The sequence below is a fragment of the Suncus etruscus genome, chromosome 1 (genome assembly GCF_024139225.1).
Source record: "Suncus etruscus isolate mSunEtr1 chromosome 1, mSunEtr1.pri.cur, whole genome shotgun sequence".
In the NCBI taxonomy this organism is placed as follows: domain Eukaryota; kingdom Metazoa; phylum Chordata; class Mammalia; order Eulipotyphla; family Soricidae; genus Suncus; species Suncus etruscus.
This window is the reverse complement of record NC_064848.1, coordinates 154,325,906-154,346,938: the sequence shown is the minus strand read 5'-3', so window position 1 is coordinate 154,346,938 and position 21,033 is coordinate 154,325,906. Positions and strand designations below refer to the sequence as shown.

Genomic DNA, 21,033 nt, shown 5'->3' with positions numbered 1-21,033 from the left:
ATTTGGTCTCATTGAAAAGATATGTTAAAATAATAAAGGTTACAAAAGATTCATGACCAGCATTTTACAATTTTACAAATTTTACAAATGTCTTTGACAAGCCAGAAAAAAAATTTACTTCAATCATGACACCAAACAAGTCATTATTGAATTGGGAATTGCTTTTCACCAACTAGAAATCTCTAAGAAAGTTATGCATAAAAGATTTAATTAAGGATAGTAAAAGATACTTCAGAAAAGTCAACAAATACAATATACAAGGAAGATGCAATAAAATATACAAATTGCTAGAATAGGAATCATTACTGATATGAACCACTTATGTGTCCACTTTCTAAGTCAAGATTTGGAAATCAAGATAATTTCCATTTTTTGCCTTCCTTCTCCACACTGTCTCTAATACTGTGTAACTTTCTGGCATTCTGAACTAGGAACACTAAGCTCTCCCTAAAATCACTCATCCCATTTTCCCTGCCAACATTATCAAGATCATCAAACAACGCCAATGTCTTTTTGAGTTTGTCTTGAACAATTTTTTGCTCTTCTAGTTCTGCAAGAAGAGCCTGTTTAGTGCATAATTCAGTCTTATACTTCTCCTGTAACTGCTCAATTTCTTTATGGAGAATCTGGAATTCTTCCTGACTGTACGTAAGCTCCTCCTGAGGTTTATCTTCTGGAAGTAAGATATTTGAAGGAATTCGCAAAATCAACTCTAAAAACAGTTGCTCCATTTTGCCAAAAAGATTATCAAAACGTCCTTTCAAGAAGCTAAGAAACTTCTCTGTGCATTTACGAATCTGAACCGGACTAATCTCAGATCCTGGGATGCCATCCAGCTTCTTAAGAATAACCTGTTCAACCGCCAGCATTACTTCAAATAAGTAGTCCTGAAATGCAATGTAGATCCTAAGCATACAAGTTTGTGGTGTGAAGCCAAAGAATTGAGCCTCGTAGGTCATTGGATCAACAGACATCTTGATTTTGTTGTGTTAATTTTGACTGAAAAATCTTTAAATGTAAAAAGAAAGAAATTTATTTGGAAAATCATTTTAAAGAAAGTATCAAATTGCATTATAGATATGATACTCAGTGCTATTTCCAACTTTATTCATCAACTATAAAGATCCTTGTATATAATATGCATTCCAAAACCCTCCTTTCTACTTTCTTCTCACTCTTCAGTTCAAACTGGCCTATGGTTTAGCCTCTATAATTGTTATTCTTGACAAATTTCAAGTTTACAACCTAATTCCCAAAAATCTCTTGTTTCTTTTTTTGTGTGTGTGGTTTTTGGCACACCCCGGCAGTGCTCAGGGGTTATTCCTGGCTCCAAGCTCAGAAATTGCTCCTGGCAGGCACTGGGGACCATATGGGACGCTGGGATTCGAACCGATGACCTCCTGCATGAAAGGCAAACGCCTTACCTCCATGCTATCTCTCCGGCCCCAAATCTCTGATTTCTTGAGTTGCAATGGCCATCATTTCCATTCTTAGCCACCTGGCTACTAATATTATCTCTCCTTGAGTGCAGTTTTTGACCCCAAATTCATTTGCTATACTTCCAACTTTCATTCACCACTTCATATTGTACATTTATTTAAAGACTTTCTGTCCCCTAATTCTATTTCATGTACAGACTCTCCCACTTTGTTTAATTCAAGCTCCAGGACTTATTTTAATCACCGCCTTGCCAATACCCTCAACTTCCTTGTCTTCCAACCTAACCATCTATTAGAAACAAAGGAAGGTTTCTATAAAATGTCCAGTTAACTAAAAAAAATTGACAATTTTTTCATTCCTTTCAAAAGTGAGTATCTAGGGAGGTCAACACTGGTGGTGGGAATTGCCCTAATTCAATGTCACTATGTACCTTAAATATAACTGTCAAAGACTTGTAATTCACACTGGTCTTAATAAAAATTATAAAAAATAAAAAGTGAGGGACCCGGAGAGATAGCACAGCGGTAAAGGCGTTTGCCTTTCATGCAGGTCAGTGGTTCGAATCCCGGCATCCCATATGGTCCCCCGAGCCTATTGGGGGCAATTTCTGAGCATAGAGCCAGGAGTAACCCCTGAGCATCGCCGGGTGTGACCCAAAAAAAAAAAAAAAAAAAAGTGATGGGGCCGGAGAGATAGCATGGAAGTAAAGCCTTTGTCTTGCATGCAGAGGATGGTGGTTCGAATCCCAGCATCCCATATGGTCCCCCAAACCTGCCAGAGCGATTTCTGAGCCAGGAGTAACCCCTGAGCACTGCCAGGTGTGAGCCAAAAAAACAAAAAAAAATAAAATAAAAGGTGAATATCTAGGAAAATAGCACTATTACCTCCCTGGTACTATGAAAATTTAACCAAAGTACCTTTTTCTAAATTGTAACAACATCCTTTTCATAAAAAAAAAAAAAAAAAAAAAAAAGATTTCATTATTCATTAAGAAGAATGAATCCATCCAAAATAAAAAGGCGAACTCAATTACCAGTTGTTATTCTTTTAAAACAATTTTTTAAACTTTATTTATTAATTGGTTGTTGGGCCACACCCAGCAGTGCTGAGGAGTTAATCCTGGTCAGCACTCAGAAATTGCCCCTGGTAGTCTGGGGGTCCATATGGGTGCAGGGAATCAAACAAGGTCCCTCCCAGGTCGGCCACATGCAAGTCAAATGCCCTACCGCTGTGCTATCTCTTTGGCCCCACCAGGTGATTTTTTTTTTTTTTTGGGCCACACCCTGTGATGCTCAGGGGTTACTCCTGGCTATGCGCTCAGAAGTTGCTCCTGGCTTCTTGGGGGACCATATGGGACGCCGGGGGATCGAACCGTGGTCCGTCCTAGGCTAGCGCAGGCACCTTACCTCCAGCGCCACCGCCCGGCCCCCCCACCAGGTGATTTTTGCATGAAGTTCATGAAAGAATTTGAAGCAAAACATTACTAATATTTTTTTCTTGGTTTCTGGAGCCACACCTAGTGATGTTCAGGGCTTATACCTAGCTCTGCACTCAGGAATTACTCCTGGCAAGCTCAGGGGATCATATGGGTTGTCATGGATTGACAATATTGTTCAGTTTAACCGTTCACTGGGAACTCCCCAAAAGATGAATCAACTCATTACTGAGAAGCATCATGACTTGTACCCTGAAACTCATAATTCATACCGCTTGCCTCAAAACTCCAACTGTTTCCACTTCTCCTCTATTATTTTCTGCTCTCTATCCAACCTAATCAAGCCCCACCCAAGCTCCCACCCAAAACTTGACAGAATTCTCAAAAACTTCCTTTCCTACTTTTCTCCTGTATTTAATACTGCTAATGCTCTGTACATAGGATATTCTCACAAAGTAAAGCATTGTTTTTAACGATCTGTGGGAGACAGGGAAAAATATTTTAAGTTGAATACCTTCAAATGCGCACTTTTTTTTACATTACCCATTGACATTTGTGTGTGCTACTGTGTTCTTTGCTAAAGCCTTTTCTTCAACCTAAAAGGTTCCTTCCTCAATAACAGATTTAATGGTCACTCTTTGTTTCAAAATACTTTAATGCTGGGGCCGGAAAGATAGCACAGTGGTAGGAACCAGGTTCGATTCCCATCCCATATGGTCCCCTAAGCCTGCCAGGAGCGTATTCGGAGCACACCGGTGGGTGTGACCCCCGCGGGAAAAAAAACAAAAAACAAAAAAACTTTAGTGCTTCTTTATAACCCGCCAAATAAAGTATCTCTGCTTGCCATGTCAATTTTGGTTATGACCAAATAGGGGTGCTTTCTTTTCCTTCCTAGGATGCCATTCCTAATAGGAAAGAGGCTGTACCACTAACGCCCTCCACCGTTCCCGCCAAATTTTCATCAACATTCTCTTTAGGGGACAAGTTCGATTTTAGTGTATCACCACCCCGAGGCCGGTCCAATCATCCTCCAAGACTTACACAGTTACTGAAAGGATAATGAAATATGGCTTAATAAGCATCTGCAGGGCCGTTTGCCTGGCACACAGCCAAATCCGGGGACAGAACCGGGTTCGATACCCGGCATCCCATATGGTGCCCCCCAAACCTGCTAGGAGTGGTTTCTTTTCTTTGGGGGGGGGGGGTTGAGGAGCCACCTCCGTCGGCGCTCAGGGATTCCTCCTGGCTGTCTGCTCAGAAATCGCTCCTGGCAGGCACGGGATTCGAACCAACCACCTTGGGTCCTGGGTGGGCTGCTTGCAAGGCAAACGCCGCCGTGCTCTCTCCGGCCCCAGGAGCGATTTCTGAGCTCAGAGCCAGGAGTGACTCCAGAGCGCCACCAGGTGTGGCCCCCCAAAAGACAAAGAAATAAATAAGCCAATAAGCATCTGCAACGGAAACGCGGGAGGCGCTAGAGCCCGCCCACTTGAGCGGAACCCCCGGACCCAAAGCTAACCGCCGGCCACAGCTTCCGGCCGCAGGAGGCTCCGTCGGGCCGCGCGTGCCCACTGCGGGCCGGGATGTTCAGAGCTGGGTTCGAGCCCACGAAACCCTAGGAAATGGGGCCAAGACCCGCGGGGTGGCCTAACCCAGGTCCACCCCACAACTCACCAGAGCAAACGCTGCCCGGCAACAACTTACCAAGCCTCCCCAACAGGGAGGAACTCGCCCGACGCCGGCGCCGGCTGACTTCCCGCGACTCCTTTCGAAACAGCCTCCGGCGAACCCAGATTGGCGTGGTCGCGACTTTCGTCAACTTCCTACATATTCCGGCCTCAGCGAATTGGAGCAAAGGCGGGACGCGTTCGTCTTTCCGATTGGCTAGCTTGTCCGTTCGGGGCGGGGATTACCTAATATGGGTGCCGCGGTGAAGCCGGACTGGAAAGCGAGCGGTGGCTGGCAGCGATTGGCGAAAAGAAGCCGGACGTACGCGCATCTTCCGGAAGTGGGTGGGTGGGGAAAGAAAGGTCCAAGGTTTGCAAAGATGCAACTTCTGATTGGCTGATGGGCTTTCCTTACAACGCTAGCGATTGGTGCGTGGGAGGCCTCGCGTCGTTGATTGGACAGAAGCGAGGCTGAGCCGGAAAATTTTCTTTAATCCCGCCCTTCTGTTCTCGGGCTGACTGGCGGAAGAGGAAGTGGATGGGGCGGGCAGGCGGTGGTGGGGAAGATGGCGTACCAGAGCCTCCGGCTGGAATACCTGCAGATCCCACCCGTCAGTCGAGCCTATACTACTGCCTGCGTCCTCACAACCGCCGCTGTGGTAAGCAGCTGCAGCACCTATTTCCAACTCTTCGGGCTGGCTGTGTTTCGGCTTAAGGAAAAGGAGGTTTGGGGCCCTTGGGAAAGCCTACGAAGTAGTGTCAGGTGTGAGTGCAAGTCTGCAAGGGTTCCTCTGGAGTTCCGGGTTCACCCAAGGGAGCTTTCTCCAGGGATCCACGAAGGCAGAATTCTCTTTCAAAGGAGGTAGCTATTCAGTATTGGAAGCCCAACAGTTCTGAAGGGTGACAATCAAGTCAGCCCCTGCGGGAGCCACCCACCCAGGAAAGGTGTCTGAGAACTCAGTTCTGATGGGACCGTCCTGGGCCTTGCAGTCTGGGCTGCTGAATAAAATCTACGTATCTAGGGCCCGGAGAGATAGCACAGCGGCGTTTGCCTTGCAAGCAGCCGATCCAGGACCAAAGGTGGTTGGTTCGAATCCCGGCGTCCCATATGGTCCCCCGTGCCTGCCAGGAGCTATTTCTGAGCAGACAGCCAGGAGTAACCCCGGAGCACCGCCGGGTGTGGCCCAAAAACCAAAAAAAAAAAAAAAAATCTACGTATCTAGGGCAGTAAACTGGAAATGGTTGAAGGGAAAAGTCAGAGGTGCTGCTAGCACACAGCCTTGACTTTGGCAAAAAGTCTGGCTTTGTGTTTCTTTTCGGTGGCTCCCTGTGTGATGGTCCGATTCATTGCGAGCCTGCACGTGCCCAGAAGTTGCACCTTCTGCTATGTGTAGTGCTAGTGCACCCCAAGAATGGCTCCTATGCTTTAGTGCTTAGCCATAGCTGTTGCCCCATAAAACAAACTTTTGTGTCAGGTATTGGGAATATAATGGAATACGCAGCTCTACGGAGTCCTTCACCAGTCTTTTTCTCCTACCTAAGGAATCTTGAAAGGGGCTTTGGTTTTTAGAGTTGAAAAAATATCCGGCCTGCTAGTCCTTTCCTGGAAAATTTCTGGGTAAATTTTGAGTGATTTGCTGCAAGAACTTATTTAGTTAGATCCAGGAATGGAGTTCACTAGTTGGCATGCTTGGTAGTGTAGTCATTGATTGAGTTGTGGCACCACCACAGTAAGTAAATAATCTTTGTTTTTTCTTTCAGCAGTTGGAATTGATCACACCTTTTCAGTTGTACTTCAATCCTGAATTAATCTTTAAACATTTCCAAGTAAGTAGTCCACAACCAAGATAGTTACTTAACGTTTGTTTAATAAATTTTCTTTTTCTTTAAGAAAAGATTCTGGAGGTCGGAAAGATAACATGGAGGTAAAGCATTTGCCTTGCATGCAGAAGGATGGTGGTTCAAATCCCAGCATCCCATGTGATCCCCCAAGCCTGAACATGGAGGTAAAGCATTTGCCTTGCATGCAGAAGGATGATGGTTCAAATCCCAGCATCCCATGTGATCCCCCAAGCCTGCCAGGAGCGATTTCTGAACGGAGAGCCAGGAGTAGCTCCTGAGCACTGCGGGATGTGACCCAAAAACCAAAAAAAAAAGAAGAAGAAAAGAAAAGATTCTGGGAGTAATTGGTTATAAGACTTACTGAGGTGAATAAAAGAGACAAAATGATTGATTATTTTGCAGCCTCTGTTTGCTATGTTCCAGAACTTTAAAAGCGATTCAAGCCTTCCTATAGTTAGGAATTCAGGATTTCTGTTTGTCCCCAAGCACCAGCACCAGCAGCAGTAGCAATAGCCCTGAATTTATACTGGAGTAGCTACTAGGCACTGATGGAGGTGGAAGTTTCCACACCAAGGAAAAATTTATTTGGGGGCTGGGGTGTGACTCAGTGGTAGAGCACTTGGTGTTGTCTTCATAGATAAACATTTCCTTGTCAATTTTTTTGTTTTTTGTTTTTTTTTTTTTTTTTGCTCTGTTTTTGTTTGGTTTGGGGTTACACACTGCAGTACTTGGGTTATTTCTGGCCCTACGCTTAGAAATTACTCTTGTCAGGCTCACAGGGCTATATGGGGCACTGGGATTGAACCTGAGTCAGCCATGTGCAAAAGCAAGCTGTACTGTATTGTCAACTCTCCTGGTAATGTATTTTATTTATATGTGTTTTCTCTTTGTGGAACCCAGGATTCAATTTCTGTCTCCCTCTATCTAACCTCCCCCACTCCCCCAAAAAAACCAATATTTTGTTTTTAAAGTTTCCTGAATGATTCTGATTTGGTAATTATGGCCCCTTTAACTAGGAGTCACTAGTTCAGAGTTAGTACTATGATCTAAGGGGCCATAGAAATGGCTCAAGTGGTAGTATATGCAGATCCTGAGTTTGACCTTCTGCTATGTAATCCCCAAGAATTCTGTGTATGGCTCCCACAAAAATAGAAGCTAACTGACCAGAAGGAGACTCAAGATGTCCTGATTTTGAGATTCTTTCACCCACAACTCCCCACCTTGTCATCACCATGGTCTAATTCAGAAATATATACCATTTAGTGCTTTTTAAGTTATCCGTATTCTAGGAATGAAGTAATACTAAAAAAAATTCCTGTACATATATTTGCTGGGATCATCAACTTTATCCAAGTAATGTTTCTATGACTAGGGCTTTTGTTTTGTTGGTTCATTATTTGGTATTGATTCATACCAGGTGGTGCTCAGGGCTTATTCCTGGCTCTGTGCGTGAGGACAGTTCTTGGTAGGGCTCCAGCTCAGTTGTTGTGCTAGGGATCAAACCAAGGTCAGCTATGTGCAAAAGCAAGCTCCATAACTGTTGTACTGTCGCTTCACCCTTTTTTACTTAGTTTTGCCTTGTTTGAACACTTTTCTTTCTTTTTTTTTTTTTTTTTTTTTTGGTGGTTTTTGGGTCACACCCGGCAGTGCTCAGGGGTTATTCCTGGCTCCAGGCTCAGAAATTGCTCCTGGCAGGCACGGGGGACCATATGGGACTCCGGGATTCGAACCGATGACCTCCTGCATGAAAGGCAAACGCCTTACCTCCATGCTATCTCTCCGGCCCCATGTTTGAACTCTTTTCTAATGATAGCATGTATCTTTTGGAGTTTTAGTTTTGAGTTCGGTGTCCCTCTATGAGGTGTTTCTTTGGACACCCATTTTAAACTATTTGGACTGAGTAGGAAAAGGGGTGTTAGGATTTCCCAAATGAAAATGAGCATCCTTTTATTTACCAATTAGACTTTATAGCATGCTAGAGCATTCAGTCTCTGTAGAACATTAGCTATTTACTAAATGTTTGCTTTAGAATTTTTGCTCTAAGATTTCCCCAGGGTCCCCGGTAGCTCGGGCCTGGAGAGATAGCACAGCGGCGTTTGCCTTGCAAGCAGCCGATCCAGGACCAAAGGTGGTTGGTTCGAATCCCGGTGTCCCATATGCTCCCCCGTGCCTGCCAGGAGCTATTTCTGAGCAGACAGCCAGGAGTAACCCCTGAGCACTGCCGGGTGTGACCCAAAAATTTAAAAAAAAAAATTTCCCGACCATCTAGAAACATTCCAAATAAAAAGCAATTTATATTTGAGTACTGTGGTTCTTCCTCTGGTGTTTATAGACTTAATTACATTGTAATACTACATACATGAAAGCTTTGTTTTTATCAATTTCTTCCAATAGTTTGCCTTACCATTTGTCCTATGGACTTTTTTTGTGAAGGACAACTAAAATTTTTTTGTTTTATTCTTACAAACTTTAGGGACTTTACCTAGAAGCAGTACAGAAAAATTCACTGTCAGATTGATTTTCTGTCCCAGTGTTTTGTTCAAAATATAGTATCATTGGTGCCAGAGCTGTGGTTCAAGGGTAAGCCTTGCCCGTGCTAGCCTAGGATGGACCGCGGTTTGATCCCCCAGCATCCCATATGATCCCCAAGCCAGGAGTGATTTCTGAGCGCATAGCCAGGAGTAACCCCTAAGCATCACCGGGTATGGTCCCCCAAAACAAAACAAGATATATAGTATCATGGGTGGGCCAAAGAGATAGTGTAGCAGGTAGCTCTTGTCTTCCATGCTGCCATCTGGGTTCAATCTCTGTTATCCCATCTGGTCTCCTGAGCACCACCAAGAGTAATTCCTAAATGCAGAGCCAGGAATAATCCCTAAGCATCCTTCCTTATGGCTCAAAATCAAAAAGGATCACTTACCCACAATCAGCCAACAGTTATAGGATATCTTAATAGATAAGTCTTTTATGGTAATATATTTTACTTAAATCTGGTTTGTTTGTTTGTTTTACAGATATGGAGGCTAATCACCAATTTCTTATTTTTTGGACCAGTTGGATTCAATTTTTTATTTAACATGATTTTTTTGTATCCTTTATTGAATGGAGTTTGCACAAAATCTTAGGTGCTCTTGAATACTGTGATGGCCACAGATATGGTGTAGTCAGAGAGACTTGTATATTTGAACTCCAGAGTGATTCCTGCCACCAAAAAAAAAAGCCCACAAAACAAAAATCAAAAACCAAAAGAAAAAGAAAACTTTAAAATTGAAACAGTCTGGACCCGGAGAGATAGCACAGCGGTATTTGCCTTGCAAGCAGCCGATCCAGGACCTAAGGTGGTTGGTTCGAATCCCGGTGTCCCATATGGTCCCCCGTGCCTGCCAGGAGCTATTTCTGAGCAGATAGCCAGGAGTAACCCCTGAACACTGCTGGGTGTGGCCCAAAAACCAAAAAAAAAAAAAATTTGAAACAGTCTAATTGATTACTCTGTTCTTAATTTTCAGTACCTAGAGTAGTTGGTCAGATAGTAGTGTTTTAAAGGTCTTCGTATACTATTTCAGCAGTATGTAACAAATTATAGCAATTTTTCCCTTAAAAGATGTACAACCAGGAGAGTGTAGATTGACAGTAGGCCCAAGAACAGAGCTCATTGGATTTTAATGCTGGCTCAACTGACCAAAATACAAGGCCATAATATCTAGTGTATTTCCCATATTATGGCTTGTTGAAATAGAATGAAATTGTTTGCTGGTTTGATAGATAGTGATTGGGAGAACTGAGTGGATCATTCCTCACTGTAATGCCCCAAATGCCATATTTCCAACCAGAGAAGGCTGGTCTGGAAAAGGGTCGCAGCAGGAAATAATACAAAACTGAGAATGAAATACATGTGGCCAAATAGATAAAATATGACAAGTAGGAGAATCTGGTTTGGGTAAAACCAAGTTGTAAACAAACCGAAACAAACCGGGAATGATCTTTGTTTTGGGTGGAACCAAGTTGTAAATTGTAAATCAAAACTCCACCCTCTATATTTAGAGGCAAATTACTTCTCAGCTCATCTGCAGTAAAAAGAGCATCACCAAGGGGTTATAGGATTTCTGCTCTAAGGTGATTCCTATCTCCTATAAAGTAGAAATTCTGATAGTTTTCTAATTACATTATTTATCAAATTGCATTTTTATTGACTTGAGGAAATAGAAAATATTTAAACCTACCTTGCCCGAGAAAGTAATTATCACAAAAAATTTCTTGGTGGGAATTTTTTCCAAGCTAGGTCATGAGAAAGTAAGGATGTGACCTGGCTGAACATGGAAGGAAAATATAAATTTGAAAATGTTTAATAGAGGGGCCGGAGAGATAGCATGGAGGTAAGGCATTTATCTTGCATTCAGAAGTGGTTCGAATCCTGGCGTCCCATATGGACCCCAAGCAAGCCAGGAGCGATTTCTGAATGTAGAGCCAGTAGTAACCCCTGAGCGCTGCCGGGTGTGACCCAAAAACCAAAAAAAAAAAAAAATGTTTAATAGACTATTATGCACATGTTTATGAGGTATCTGACTTATTTCCCATATTTTTGTAAAATGTGTTTATCTGACCTAAAATTCCTAGTAGGAGTAATACCACGAATCAAACATTTTTACGGAAGTGAAGACTTGACTTATAAATAATGAGTCCAAGTATACATAAGTGATAGATCAAGTTTTACTTTCTTATTTGTGTGCTTCATATTTTCTTAACTTGGAACTTAAGATATCGTTACTGTCGAATGCTAGAAGAAGGCTCTTTTCGAGGTCGGACAGCAGATTTTGTATTTATGTTCCTTTTTGGTGGATTCTTAATGACTGTATCCTTCAACAATTAGAACAAACACAGGAACATGTAGAATTGTACCTTCTCTTAAAAGCACATCATCTCCCGTAATGCACTAGATATTTTGAATAAATCTCTATCTTTGAATAAATCTCTATTTTAGCTACAAAGTACAACAGTAGACTTTTGCAGTAGACTTTCTATATTAGCTTTCTAAACCTAAAAATTGGACAGGATGCTTTTTGACTGAACAAATCAAATGACTTTTAGCCCAGGTGGGTTATATTAAGCATCTTACATACATTATCAATGATGGATTTGCTTTACTTTAAAATTAAACTGGTAAGATACATTTTTGGCCACTACCAAAATTAAAAAAAAAAAAAAATGTAGGGGCCGGAGAGATAGCACAGCAATAGGACTTTGCCTTGCACGCAGCCAATCCAGGACATACAGTGGTTTGAATCCCGGCCCCAGTGATTCGAATCATATGGTCCCCGTGCCTGCCAGGAGCAATTTCTGAATGCAGAGCTAGGAGTTACCCCTAAGTGCTGGGTGTGATTTCCGCCCCCCCCCCCATTTTTTTTAAATAATTGTTATCTGTATAAAAGACTTGAATGTAGTGCTGTCTGACAAGATGGTTTTGCTCCAGCTTACTTTATTTCCATCTGTAAAAGTGCAAATGGTGAGTGCACATCATTGTAATTGACCAAGGAATTAACACATTTTTCAAAGAGGCAGGAACTTTATGAAAACAATATTAATTTGAAGATTTGAAGTAGCTACTTTCCAGATTAACTTAGCCTATGTGGATTTTCTTTTTTTTTTTTTTTTTTTTTTTTTTGGTTTTTGGGCCACACCCGGCGGTGCTCAGGGGTTACTCCTGGCTGTCTGCTCAGAAATAGCTCCTGGCAGGCACGGGGGACCATATGGGACACCGGGATTCGAACCAACCACCTTTGGTCCTGGATCGGCTGCTTGCAAGGCAAACGCCGCTGAGCTATCTCTCCGGGCCCCTAGCCTATGTGGATTTTTACCTGATTGCTCTAGGTTTGTTTTTTTGATTTTTACTTTTTTTTTTCAGGCTTTTATTTTTTCATTCAGATTTTTTCTCTACTAAAGATGTAGCTACAGGGGCCAGAGAGATAGCATGGAGGTAAAGCATTTGCCTTGCATGCAGAAGGACAGTGGTTCAAATCCAGGCATCCCATATGATTTCCCGAGCATGCCAGGAGCGACTTCTGAGCATAGAGCCAGGAGTAATCTCTGAGTGCTGCCGGGTCTGACCCAAAAACAAAAAACCAAAAAAAAAAAAAAAAATGATGTACAGTTTACCATTCCTAATTCAGACTTGATTAGAACAGTTATTTCTTCAGTTTACCCTACTGCACCTTTTTTTTGTTTGTTTTTTGGGTCACGCCAGGCAGCACTCAGGGGTTACTCCTGGCTCTATGATCAGAAGTCGCTCCTGCTAGGCTCGGGGGAATCATATGGGATGCCAGGATTTGAAACACCGACCTTCTGCATGAAAGGCAACACTTTACCTCCATGTTCTCTCTCCAGCTCCCCCTCCTGCACTTTTAATGTTGATATTTTCCTTAATGCCATCTGCTAGCTTTTTGGTTTGTTTGTAAGCTTAGTTTTCTTGGGCCAGGCCTTTACAATAATGCTGGTCTACGTGTGGAGCCGAAGGAATCCCTATGTTCGCATGAACTTCTTCGGCCTTCTCAATTTCCAGGCTCCCTTTCTACCCTGGGTGCTCATGGGCTTTTCCTTGTTGTTGGGGAATTCGATCATTGTGGACCTCTTGGGTAAGAGTCTTAACACAACTTTTTTTACTATTTTACTTGTAAATTTAGTCACTATGTTTCATTTTATTCTGTTTGGCTTTCAAGGAATATTTGCTATAATTTCAAAGACTATGATACTAGTTGTTTGACAGTAATACATTAGGCATTTATCTTAAATAACAAGTTTATGATAGTTTATGTTTATCAACCTGAAATGGAAATTTAATGCTTCATTTTTATTTTGGGTTGTCTTTAGGTATAGCTGTTGGACATATATATTTTTTCTTGGAAGATGTATTTCCCAATCAGCCTGGTGGAATACGAATCCTGAAAACACCATCTGTTTTGTGAGTATTTAACACCAGATGACATGTTCTTTTCAGTCTAGAACAGTGTCCGTGATTTGTGTTTACTTGGATCTCCTGTAGCTTCTGGCACACATAATTTAATTCAGCTCAGTAAATATTTATAGATTGAACACTCTGGCTGCACATTTGATTTGGGTAGAGCAGACTGCCAGAGTTGTGACAGGAACAATGTTACCAGGCTTAAGATTTCATAGAGGAGACTTGCTAATTGTCCCAGATAGCCACTAGGACTTCTCATTAGATAACCATTAGCACTAGGAGGAGCCTGAGGATTCTTGAAAACTACTCTGCTAATCTAGAAGTGCTGTGGCAAAATGGACAAAACTAAATAGTGGCAAGTTTCTAATAGTGAAATAACTGGCCTTTTAAGTAAATGGTAAATAAGTAGAGAAGTAGAATGGAAATAATCATATCTTTGGGCTGGAAACCATGTGTACCTGTTCCACAAATCAGCTCTGCTGTTTAAAGCCAGTTCTTTTCCTTTTGTACTTCAGTTTCCTAGGGGTAGAGCGTTGATTTATAAGACCTCTACTTCAGAATTTATCTACTCCAGAATTCTGTGTCCTTTGGATATACTGCATTAAAAAGAGCTCACTTGAAGAATAAAATGTGAGTTTTTATTAAATGTTTATTGTAGACTAATCAAAAATAAAAGAGTTTCAGAGATATAGTACAGCAGCCAGTAGGGCATTTGCCTTATACATGGCCAGCTCAGGTTTGATCCTCGGCATCCCATATGGTCCCCTAAGCACTGACAGGAATAGTTCCTCATTACCTCCAGCTGTGACCCAAAAGCCCTTCCAAAAACAAGTAAATTAAAAGGGATGGAGCAATAACATAGTGGGAATAGAGTATAATTTTACTTAGCCCTTATTGATAGTTCTTATTCTTCTTTTTCTTTTCCTTTTATAACTGAGACAGTAAACATCCTTTAAGCTAAAGCTTTGTACATAACATTTTCAAAGACTAAAAGTTCTATTGGGGGGTGGTCACACCCAGTGACACTCAGGTCATTCTTGGCTCTGCTCTCAGAAATCTCTCCTGGCAGGCTCAGGGGACCATATGGGATGCTGGGAATCTAACCAGGGTCCATCTAGGGTTGGCCATGTGCAAGGCAAACATACTACCGCTATGCTGTCACTCCAGCCCAGAGACTAAGTTCTAAAAGTAAAATTACTATTTGTTTTGATTTGAAGGGTGGAAGGTTTGGGATATATACGTGTTACTCCTGGGGCTATTCCTGGCTCTCGAGTATTGCTGTGAGTGCTGCTCAGGGTGCCAGGCAGTGCTAGGGTTTGAACCAGGGTCAGCCACATGCAAGGCAGGTGCCTGAACCCCTAAACTATCTCACTGTCAGATTTACATTTCTGTGAGCATTATAACGGGATTAATTTTGCTATACCCTCAAAGGAAGGAAGAATACTTTACTAAATAAAACTTTACCCTTTGCTAGATTGAGAGTTTATCAAATTAGATGTATCTGAACCTCTCTTTTATTTTTGAAACATGGCTGGGGATGTGGCTCAATCATAGAGCTCTTGCCTTAAGGCCATGGATTTGATTCCAAGCAAAACAAAATAGGAGAAGAAAGAAAAAGTATTTCATACAGTATAAAGTGCTAAGAACAGTACAAAGGACTGGGGGATTAAATCTATATCCTCATACATACAAGCCACTGTCCTCTTCCACTGAGCACACCACCAGCCCCAATGAGCCTCCTCCTCTCCCAAGGTTATTTAAAGGTTAATTGTCAATCTGATTCCCCATGACCCCCTTTAATGTCTTATTTTCCTACAAGCAAAGACAGATCTACTTGGTCAAAATCAGGAAATCGGACGAGAGTGATAGTTCAAAGAACTAGTGAACATACTTTGCATGCTGGAACATACTTTGCAGTCCTTGGTAACACATAATATCCTGAACATATCGTCCAAGTAGTGTGTCCCAAAATAGCAGAGGTTCTCTCAAACTCCCCAAACCCCCCAGCTTTAAGAGCCACTTTGAGAGAATACAAGGTGGGTGTTCTATGCATAGTGGTTCTCAGAAATTATTTCTGGTTCTGTACTACAGAATTATTCCTGGTGGTGCTTGGGGAACTGTATGGGATACTAAGGAATTAAACCACATGCAAGGCAAACAACCTATCTGCTGTACTATTAGTGTGGCCCCTACAGGCACATTTTTAAAGTTTGATTCTTGACATTTGACCCATGTTTGCAGTATTGTTGACTATTTGTACTGGTACTTTAATACAAATCTACATTATTTAGTTCTCTTCCTGCAATACTTTATTATGAAATTTTCCAAATGTGTAAAAAAGTAGAAAAGGATAAATAATGACAGGATTAACACCACATTGTATAATTAATGTTTTTATTATTTCCCAGATTTTTGTCAATTTGTTCATTGATCTTTCTATTCCAGTATTCTTCTCTAAATATTTATGTGTGTAACTAAATTTGTTTACACATGACAAATATATACATCATAAATAGACCCAGGTAACCCAAATTGCTGTCAAGATGTAAAGATCACTAATACCCAATAGTTATTTCATGTTTTTTGCCTCACTCCTTCAAGACCCCCTAATATCTTTATTTGAACACCGTGATTACAAACATAATTGTAGTTGAATTTCAGACTTAAAAAGAACACCCCACCCTTCACCAGTGCAATGTTCCCACCACCAATGCCCCTATCTCCTCCCTCCCCCACCCCTGCCTGTATTCAAGACAGGCTTTCTATATCCCTCACTCATTGGCATTGTTCTAATAGTTCTCAGTGTAGTTATTTCTCTAACCGTAAATACCACTCTTTGTGGTGAGCTTCATATCTTGAGCCGGTTCTTCCGGCCCTAATCTCTGGGAATTATTTCAATGTCTTTAATTTTTCTTAAAACCCATAGATGACTGATATTATTCTATGTCTATCTCTCTCCCTCTGACTTATTTTACTCAGCATAATAGATTTCACTACATAATAAGTTTGAGGGCCAGAGAGATAGCATGGAGGTAAAGCGTTTGCCTTGCATGCAGAAGGTCAGTGGTTCGAATCCCACATCCCATATGGTCCCCTGAGCCTGCCAGGAGCGATTTCTGAGCATGGAGCCAGGAGTAACCCCTGATCACTGCCAGGTGTGACCCCAAAACAAATAATTTTGAATGTCCTACAACATGTATTAAAAGAATCATGCAGGATATATAGTCCCTTGTTTAAGGCTTCTTTCATTCATATAAATGTTTTTAGGGAAAGTGGGTATCACCAGTGATGTTTGAGTGACTCTGGTGCCTGGAAACAAACCCAGGATTCCTGCAGTCATTTCCTTTGAATCATCTCCCCATCCTGGAACATAGTATTTTAGAAATTTATTCATATATTGGGGGCCGGAGAGATAGCACAGCGGTGTTTGCCTTGCAAGCAGCCGATCCAGGACCAAAGGTGGTTGGTTTGAATCCCGGTGTCCCACATGGTCCCCCGTGCCTGCCAGGAGCTATTTCTGAACAGATAGCCAGGAGTAACCCCTGAGCACCGCCGGGTATGACCTAAAAACCAAAAAAAAAAAAAAAAAGAAGGAGAGAGAGAGAGAGAGAGAGAGAGAGAGAGAGAGAGAGAGAAATTTATTCATATATTGTTGGTCTCTATGAGTCTTTTTTTTTTTTTTTTGTCCCCCTGTGTCATATTATATACCACTCTTTTTCCTGCTTTTTTTCCATATTTGCTATGGAAGTCCTGATTCCAATTGTCTAATAGGTAACCAGTCTCAGAAAATAGTGATTTTCTTTCACAAAGAAAGATGTGTCATCCTCTCACAAATTCAGTATATTGGTTTACCCTCTTAGGAAGTTGCAGATGTATTCTTTCCTTTACTGACACCTAGAATTAGACCACATCCGTATGTGCATGTCCCATCAGGGCTCTTGACTCCTTATTTTGGGCTTTCCCTATACTGCTGTGGACTACTGTGGCTTGACACTGCCTCACAAAACAGGAATTAAAAGAGCTCTTGGTTTTTAGTACGTTTTATCATGAGCAAAGATTTGTAAACATTTTTATTGATCAATTGAATTTCCTTTTGAATTGCTTGTTCAGCTTTATATTTAATTCAGTGAGAGTGAGATAGAAGAGTACTTACTACATAAAATTTACACTTTTCTAGTTTGAAAGTTATTTTATTTTTGAAACATGGTTGGGGGTGGGATTCAGTCATAAAACTCTTGCCTTAAGGCCATGGATTTGATTCCCAGCAGTGTCTAATAATTTTTGTTTTTATAAGAATTAATGGAGTTGGGGCCAGGAAGGTGGTGCTAGAGGTAAGGTGTCTGCCTTGCAAGCGCTAGCGTAGGACAGACCGCGGTTCAATCCCCCGGTGTCCCATATGGTCCCCCTAAGCCAGGGGCAATTTCTGAGTGCATAGCCAGGAGTAACTCCTGAGCGTCAAACGGGTGTGGCCCGAAAAAAACAAAAAAAGAAAAAAGAATTAATGAAGTTTTTAAAGCAAAGTAGAAATTTTCAGATACATTTCTAATTTTATAAGTGTTACCAACTGGCCACATGCAATTAAAAATATGAGCGAAGGTCAGGAATGTTAATCGATGGTAAAATGCACACCTTACATGTATGAGACCTAGCATGTTCAATCCCCAGTACTACAAAATAGAGGGTGCTGCATCTTTTTCCATTCCCTACCCTCTCTGTTGTTTTATAAGTGGAAGTTGCATGGTAGCAGAGCTAATACAGCTTGTTCATTTTTAGTTGTCCTTACACATGTGCTCACCTGGGGTTGCTTATTTTCTGTAGTTCTTATCAGAGATTGCACTTCACCACTGGACATCCCAGATAATTGAACCACCAGAACTGCCTTTGCTATATCTGGACTACGCTAAAAATAAAAGTACAAAGCAGGCACTCTTTTTTTTTTTTTTTTTGGGGGGGTTTTGGGTCACACCCGGCAGTGCTCAGGGGTTATTCCTGGCTCCAAGCTCAGAAATTGCTCCTGGCAGGCACGGGGGACCATATGGGACACCGGGATTCGAACCGATGACCTCCTGCATGAAAGGCAAACGCCTTACCTCCATGCTATCTCTCCGGCCCCTGGCTTTTGGTTTTTGAGTCACACGCGGCAGTGTTCAGAGGTTACTCCTGGCTCTATGCTCAGAAATCGCCCCTGGCGGGAAAAGGGGACCATATGGGATGCTAGGATTCGAACCATCGTCCTTCTGCATTAAAGGCAAACGCCCTACCTCCATGCTATCTTTCTGGCCCCAAAAGCAGGCACTCTTACGACTGAATTCTCAGTTGGCCCTGGACAAAGATTTTGAGTTCACAATAGTGTTCTATTTATAGTGAGCTCATAATATGTCTTTCAGACATGCCTTTTTGATTTAGCTACTAATTCATGATAATGTTAGTTGTTGGAGGGAATTTAATTTTTATAAATTTATAAATAATTTATAAATTATAATTTATTATAATTAATAAAATAGTATAATTCAATTTTTATGAAAGTATATATGTAAAAATTCTAGAAGAATAATGAAAATGTCAGCAGTGTTCCTAAATATTTAGGACATTTTGCTTATATAATTTCAGTTTTCTCCAAAATTAACATACATTGCTTTGTAGTAAAGGTTAATGTAAATATTGGTGATTGTGTATGACCTCTATTCTGGTAACTTTCATTGACAGGCAGGTGTAATGCTTATCATTGATGGAAGCCTTTTTAGAGGGATTCACTGACTTACAGTATGTCAGTAGGACTTAAGATGACTTTGAGAATAAATTACATCTGTTATTTGTCTCTTAGGAAGGCTATTTTTGATACACCAGATGAAGATCCAAATTATAATCCACTACCTGAAGAGCGGCCAGGAGGCTTCGCCTGGGGTGAGGGTCAGCGACTGGGCGGTTAAAGCAGCAGTGCCAATAATGAGACCCAGCTGGGAAAGACTCAATGACATGCCCACTGGATTCTTTTATGCTTTGTGTTGCAAAAGTGTGGGCACTTTTGACAGCTTGACAGATTTTAACTCCAGAAGCACTTTATGAAATGGTACACTGATTAATCCAGAAGACATTTCCAGCAGTTTACCAGTAGTTCTTCACTACACTGGGATTGAAAGTATAATCTCTTGGAGCCAAAAAACCTGGAGAAGCAAATGCCCTGCCAACTCTAAAAGTACATGAGTACTTGAGTTTTATGGTATAAGGCAGACTTTTATTCCTCTTCTTTGATTGATGAGGCCATGGTGTAAATGGAATTTTCAGAGAGGACAAAATAAAACTGAATTCCATCTTGCTCTCATTGAATTAAAGCTTTTTTGTGTGATTTTTTTAAATTATGATAATGTATTCTAGCTCTCCTACATAGGTCTGAGCTCAGAGCTGTTTATGTGCCTGTTCTTTCTGTGTCCTCACAGCTTCCAAATGGATTTCATTTCATGATTGGAAATGCATAGCAGTTTTTATACTGTGTATACACTTCTTACTAATTCAGAATTTCAGCTCCAGTAGAAAGATTTGTCTTTGAACTCATAGTTTGTTCTTCATTGGGTTTCTGCAAAACTTCAAGTTTCAGACAACATGGAAAAGGGAAGAGGATGGTACTTACAGTAGCAGAATTCAGAAAAGTCAACTAGAAATGAAAAATTAATGTAGTATCTTTTTTCTTTTGCATTTCTTCATTAAAAAATAGCCATGAGTGGGGAAACAATTAATTGCAATATTTTGGAAAGACAACAGGAAGATCCTTTGACCCTAAAAATAAGCTACAATTTGACTTTATTGGAGTCAGAAGAACAGGGTTACTTTTTTTCTGAGTCTTTAACTGTTAATGTTTATCATTTGCTTCATGAAAAATCAAGCTTTGTAGAGCCATATACCTGACTTTTCACACAAAGTTAAGACAAGGTTAACTAACAAAACTAGGAGTAAATGTAATGCCTGTGTTTTATTAAATACTCAAAATAATAATTAATTAATTGATTCTAAGCAGTTTTGGATTTATATTGCTTTATTTAATTCAAAGAACCCAGAAAAAATAAGGACACCCCCAGCAGACAGATTTCAGAGTTTCTTTTTCTTTCTTTTTTTTTTTTTTCACCCTGTGATGCTCAAAAATCGCTCCTGGCTCGGGGCACCATATGGGATCCCAGGGATCAGATTTCAGATAGTTTCATAAGTAGTATGTAGGTCTGGAACCATTTTCCTAATAAAAAGTTCTGGCTTGGTTAAGTGTAACTTTCTAAAATGACATTTTTTTTTCCATAAAGATGAACATAGTTAATCATAAATATTTGAAATGGAGATTTTCAAATTGTGAAATAAAAAAAGTATTTCAGTATCTTTAAACAGAATATGCATAAATGATGGAATTAATATGAATATTTTACGTGTTGCTAGTCAGTAATTTTGAATATGATTGTTGCAGTGGTACAGAACTTGGGTTAATGGGACTGGTTTTGTTTTTTTTTTCTTAAGTGGTTAAAAATGATCTTTAAATCCTAGAATGTATAATCCTTATGAGATTCTCAATTTTTTGTCTTGCCTTTATGTTGAAGGAAGTTTTATCAGTGAATTTAATTAGAAATTATTTTTAAAATGTTTATTTGGAAGTTAGAAATAGGTATCTTAGTTCTAATTATAAGCTGTGCAATTTATGGAATGTTATAAAATTTTAACCC

General features: G+C 40.8%; 2 protein-coding genes across 2 annotated transcripts; one reads left to right on the top strand and one right to left on the bottom strand.

Moving 5' to 3' along the window:
• Positions 1-353: 353 nt before the first annotated feature.
• On the bottom strand, positions 354-4,615 carry MIS12 (MIS12 kinetochore complex component). Its single transcript, XM_049782634.1, has 2 exons — positions 4,577-4,615; positions 354-1,008 (listed from the first exon to the last, which is right to left on the bottom strand). Exon 2 carries the CDS (start codon positions 972-974, stop codon positions 354-356), a length of 621 nt encoding a protein of 206 aa, XP_049638591.1. The 5' UTR covers positions 975-1,008; positions 4,577-4,615.
• Positions 4,616-5,101: 486 nt separating this feature from the next.
• DERL2 (derlin 2) lies at positions 5,102-19,665 on the top strand. The gene is made up of 7 exons (XM_049771047.1): positions 5,102-5,198; positions 6,301-6,366; positions 9,396-9,469; positions 11,137-11,230; positions 12,812-13,007; positions 13,243-13,333; positions 19,158-19,665. Exons 1-7 carry the CDS (start codon positions 5,106-5,108, stop codon positions 19,261-19,263), a joined length of 720 nt encoding a protein of 239 aa, XP_049627004.1. The 5' UTR covers positions 5,102-5,105; the 3' UTR covers positions 19,264-19,665.
• The last annotated feature ends 1,368 nt before the right edge of the window (positions 19,666-21,033 follow it).

Coding starts and splice junctions, on each gene's coding strand:
- MIS12 (XM_049782634.1), bottom strand. CDS start 974: ATGTCTGTTGATCCAATGACCTACGAGGCTCAATTCTTTGGCTTCACA.
- DERL2 (XM_049771047.1), top strand. CDS start 5,106: ATGGCGTACCAGAGCCTCCGGCTGGAATACCTGCAGATCCCACCCGTC. Junction 9,470..11,136: donor TTATTTAACATGATTTTTTT/GTATCCTTTATT, acceptor TTGGAACTTAAG/ATATCGTTACTGTCGAATGC. Junction 13,334..19,157: donor CTGAAAACACCATCTGTTTT/GTGAGTATTTAA, acceptor TTTGTCTCTTAG/GAAGGCTATTTTTGATACAC.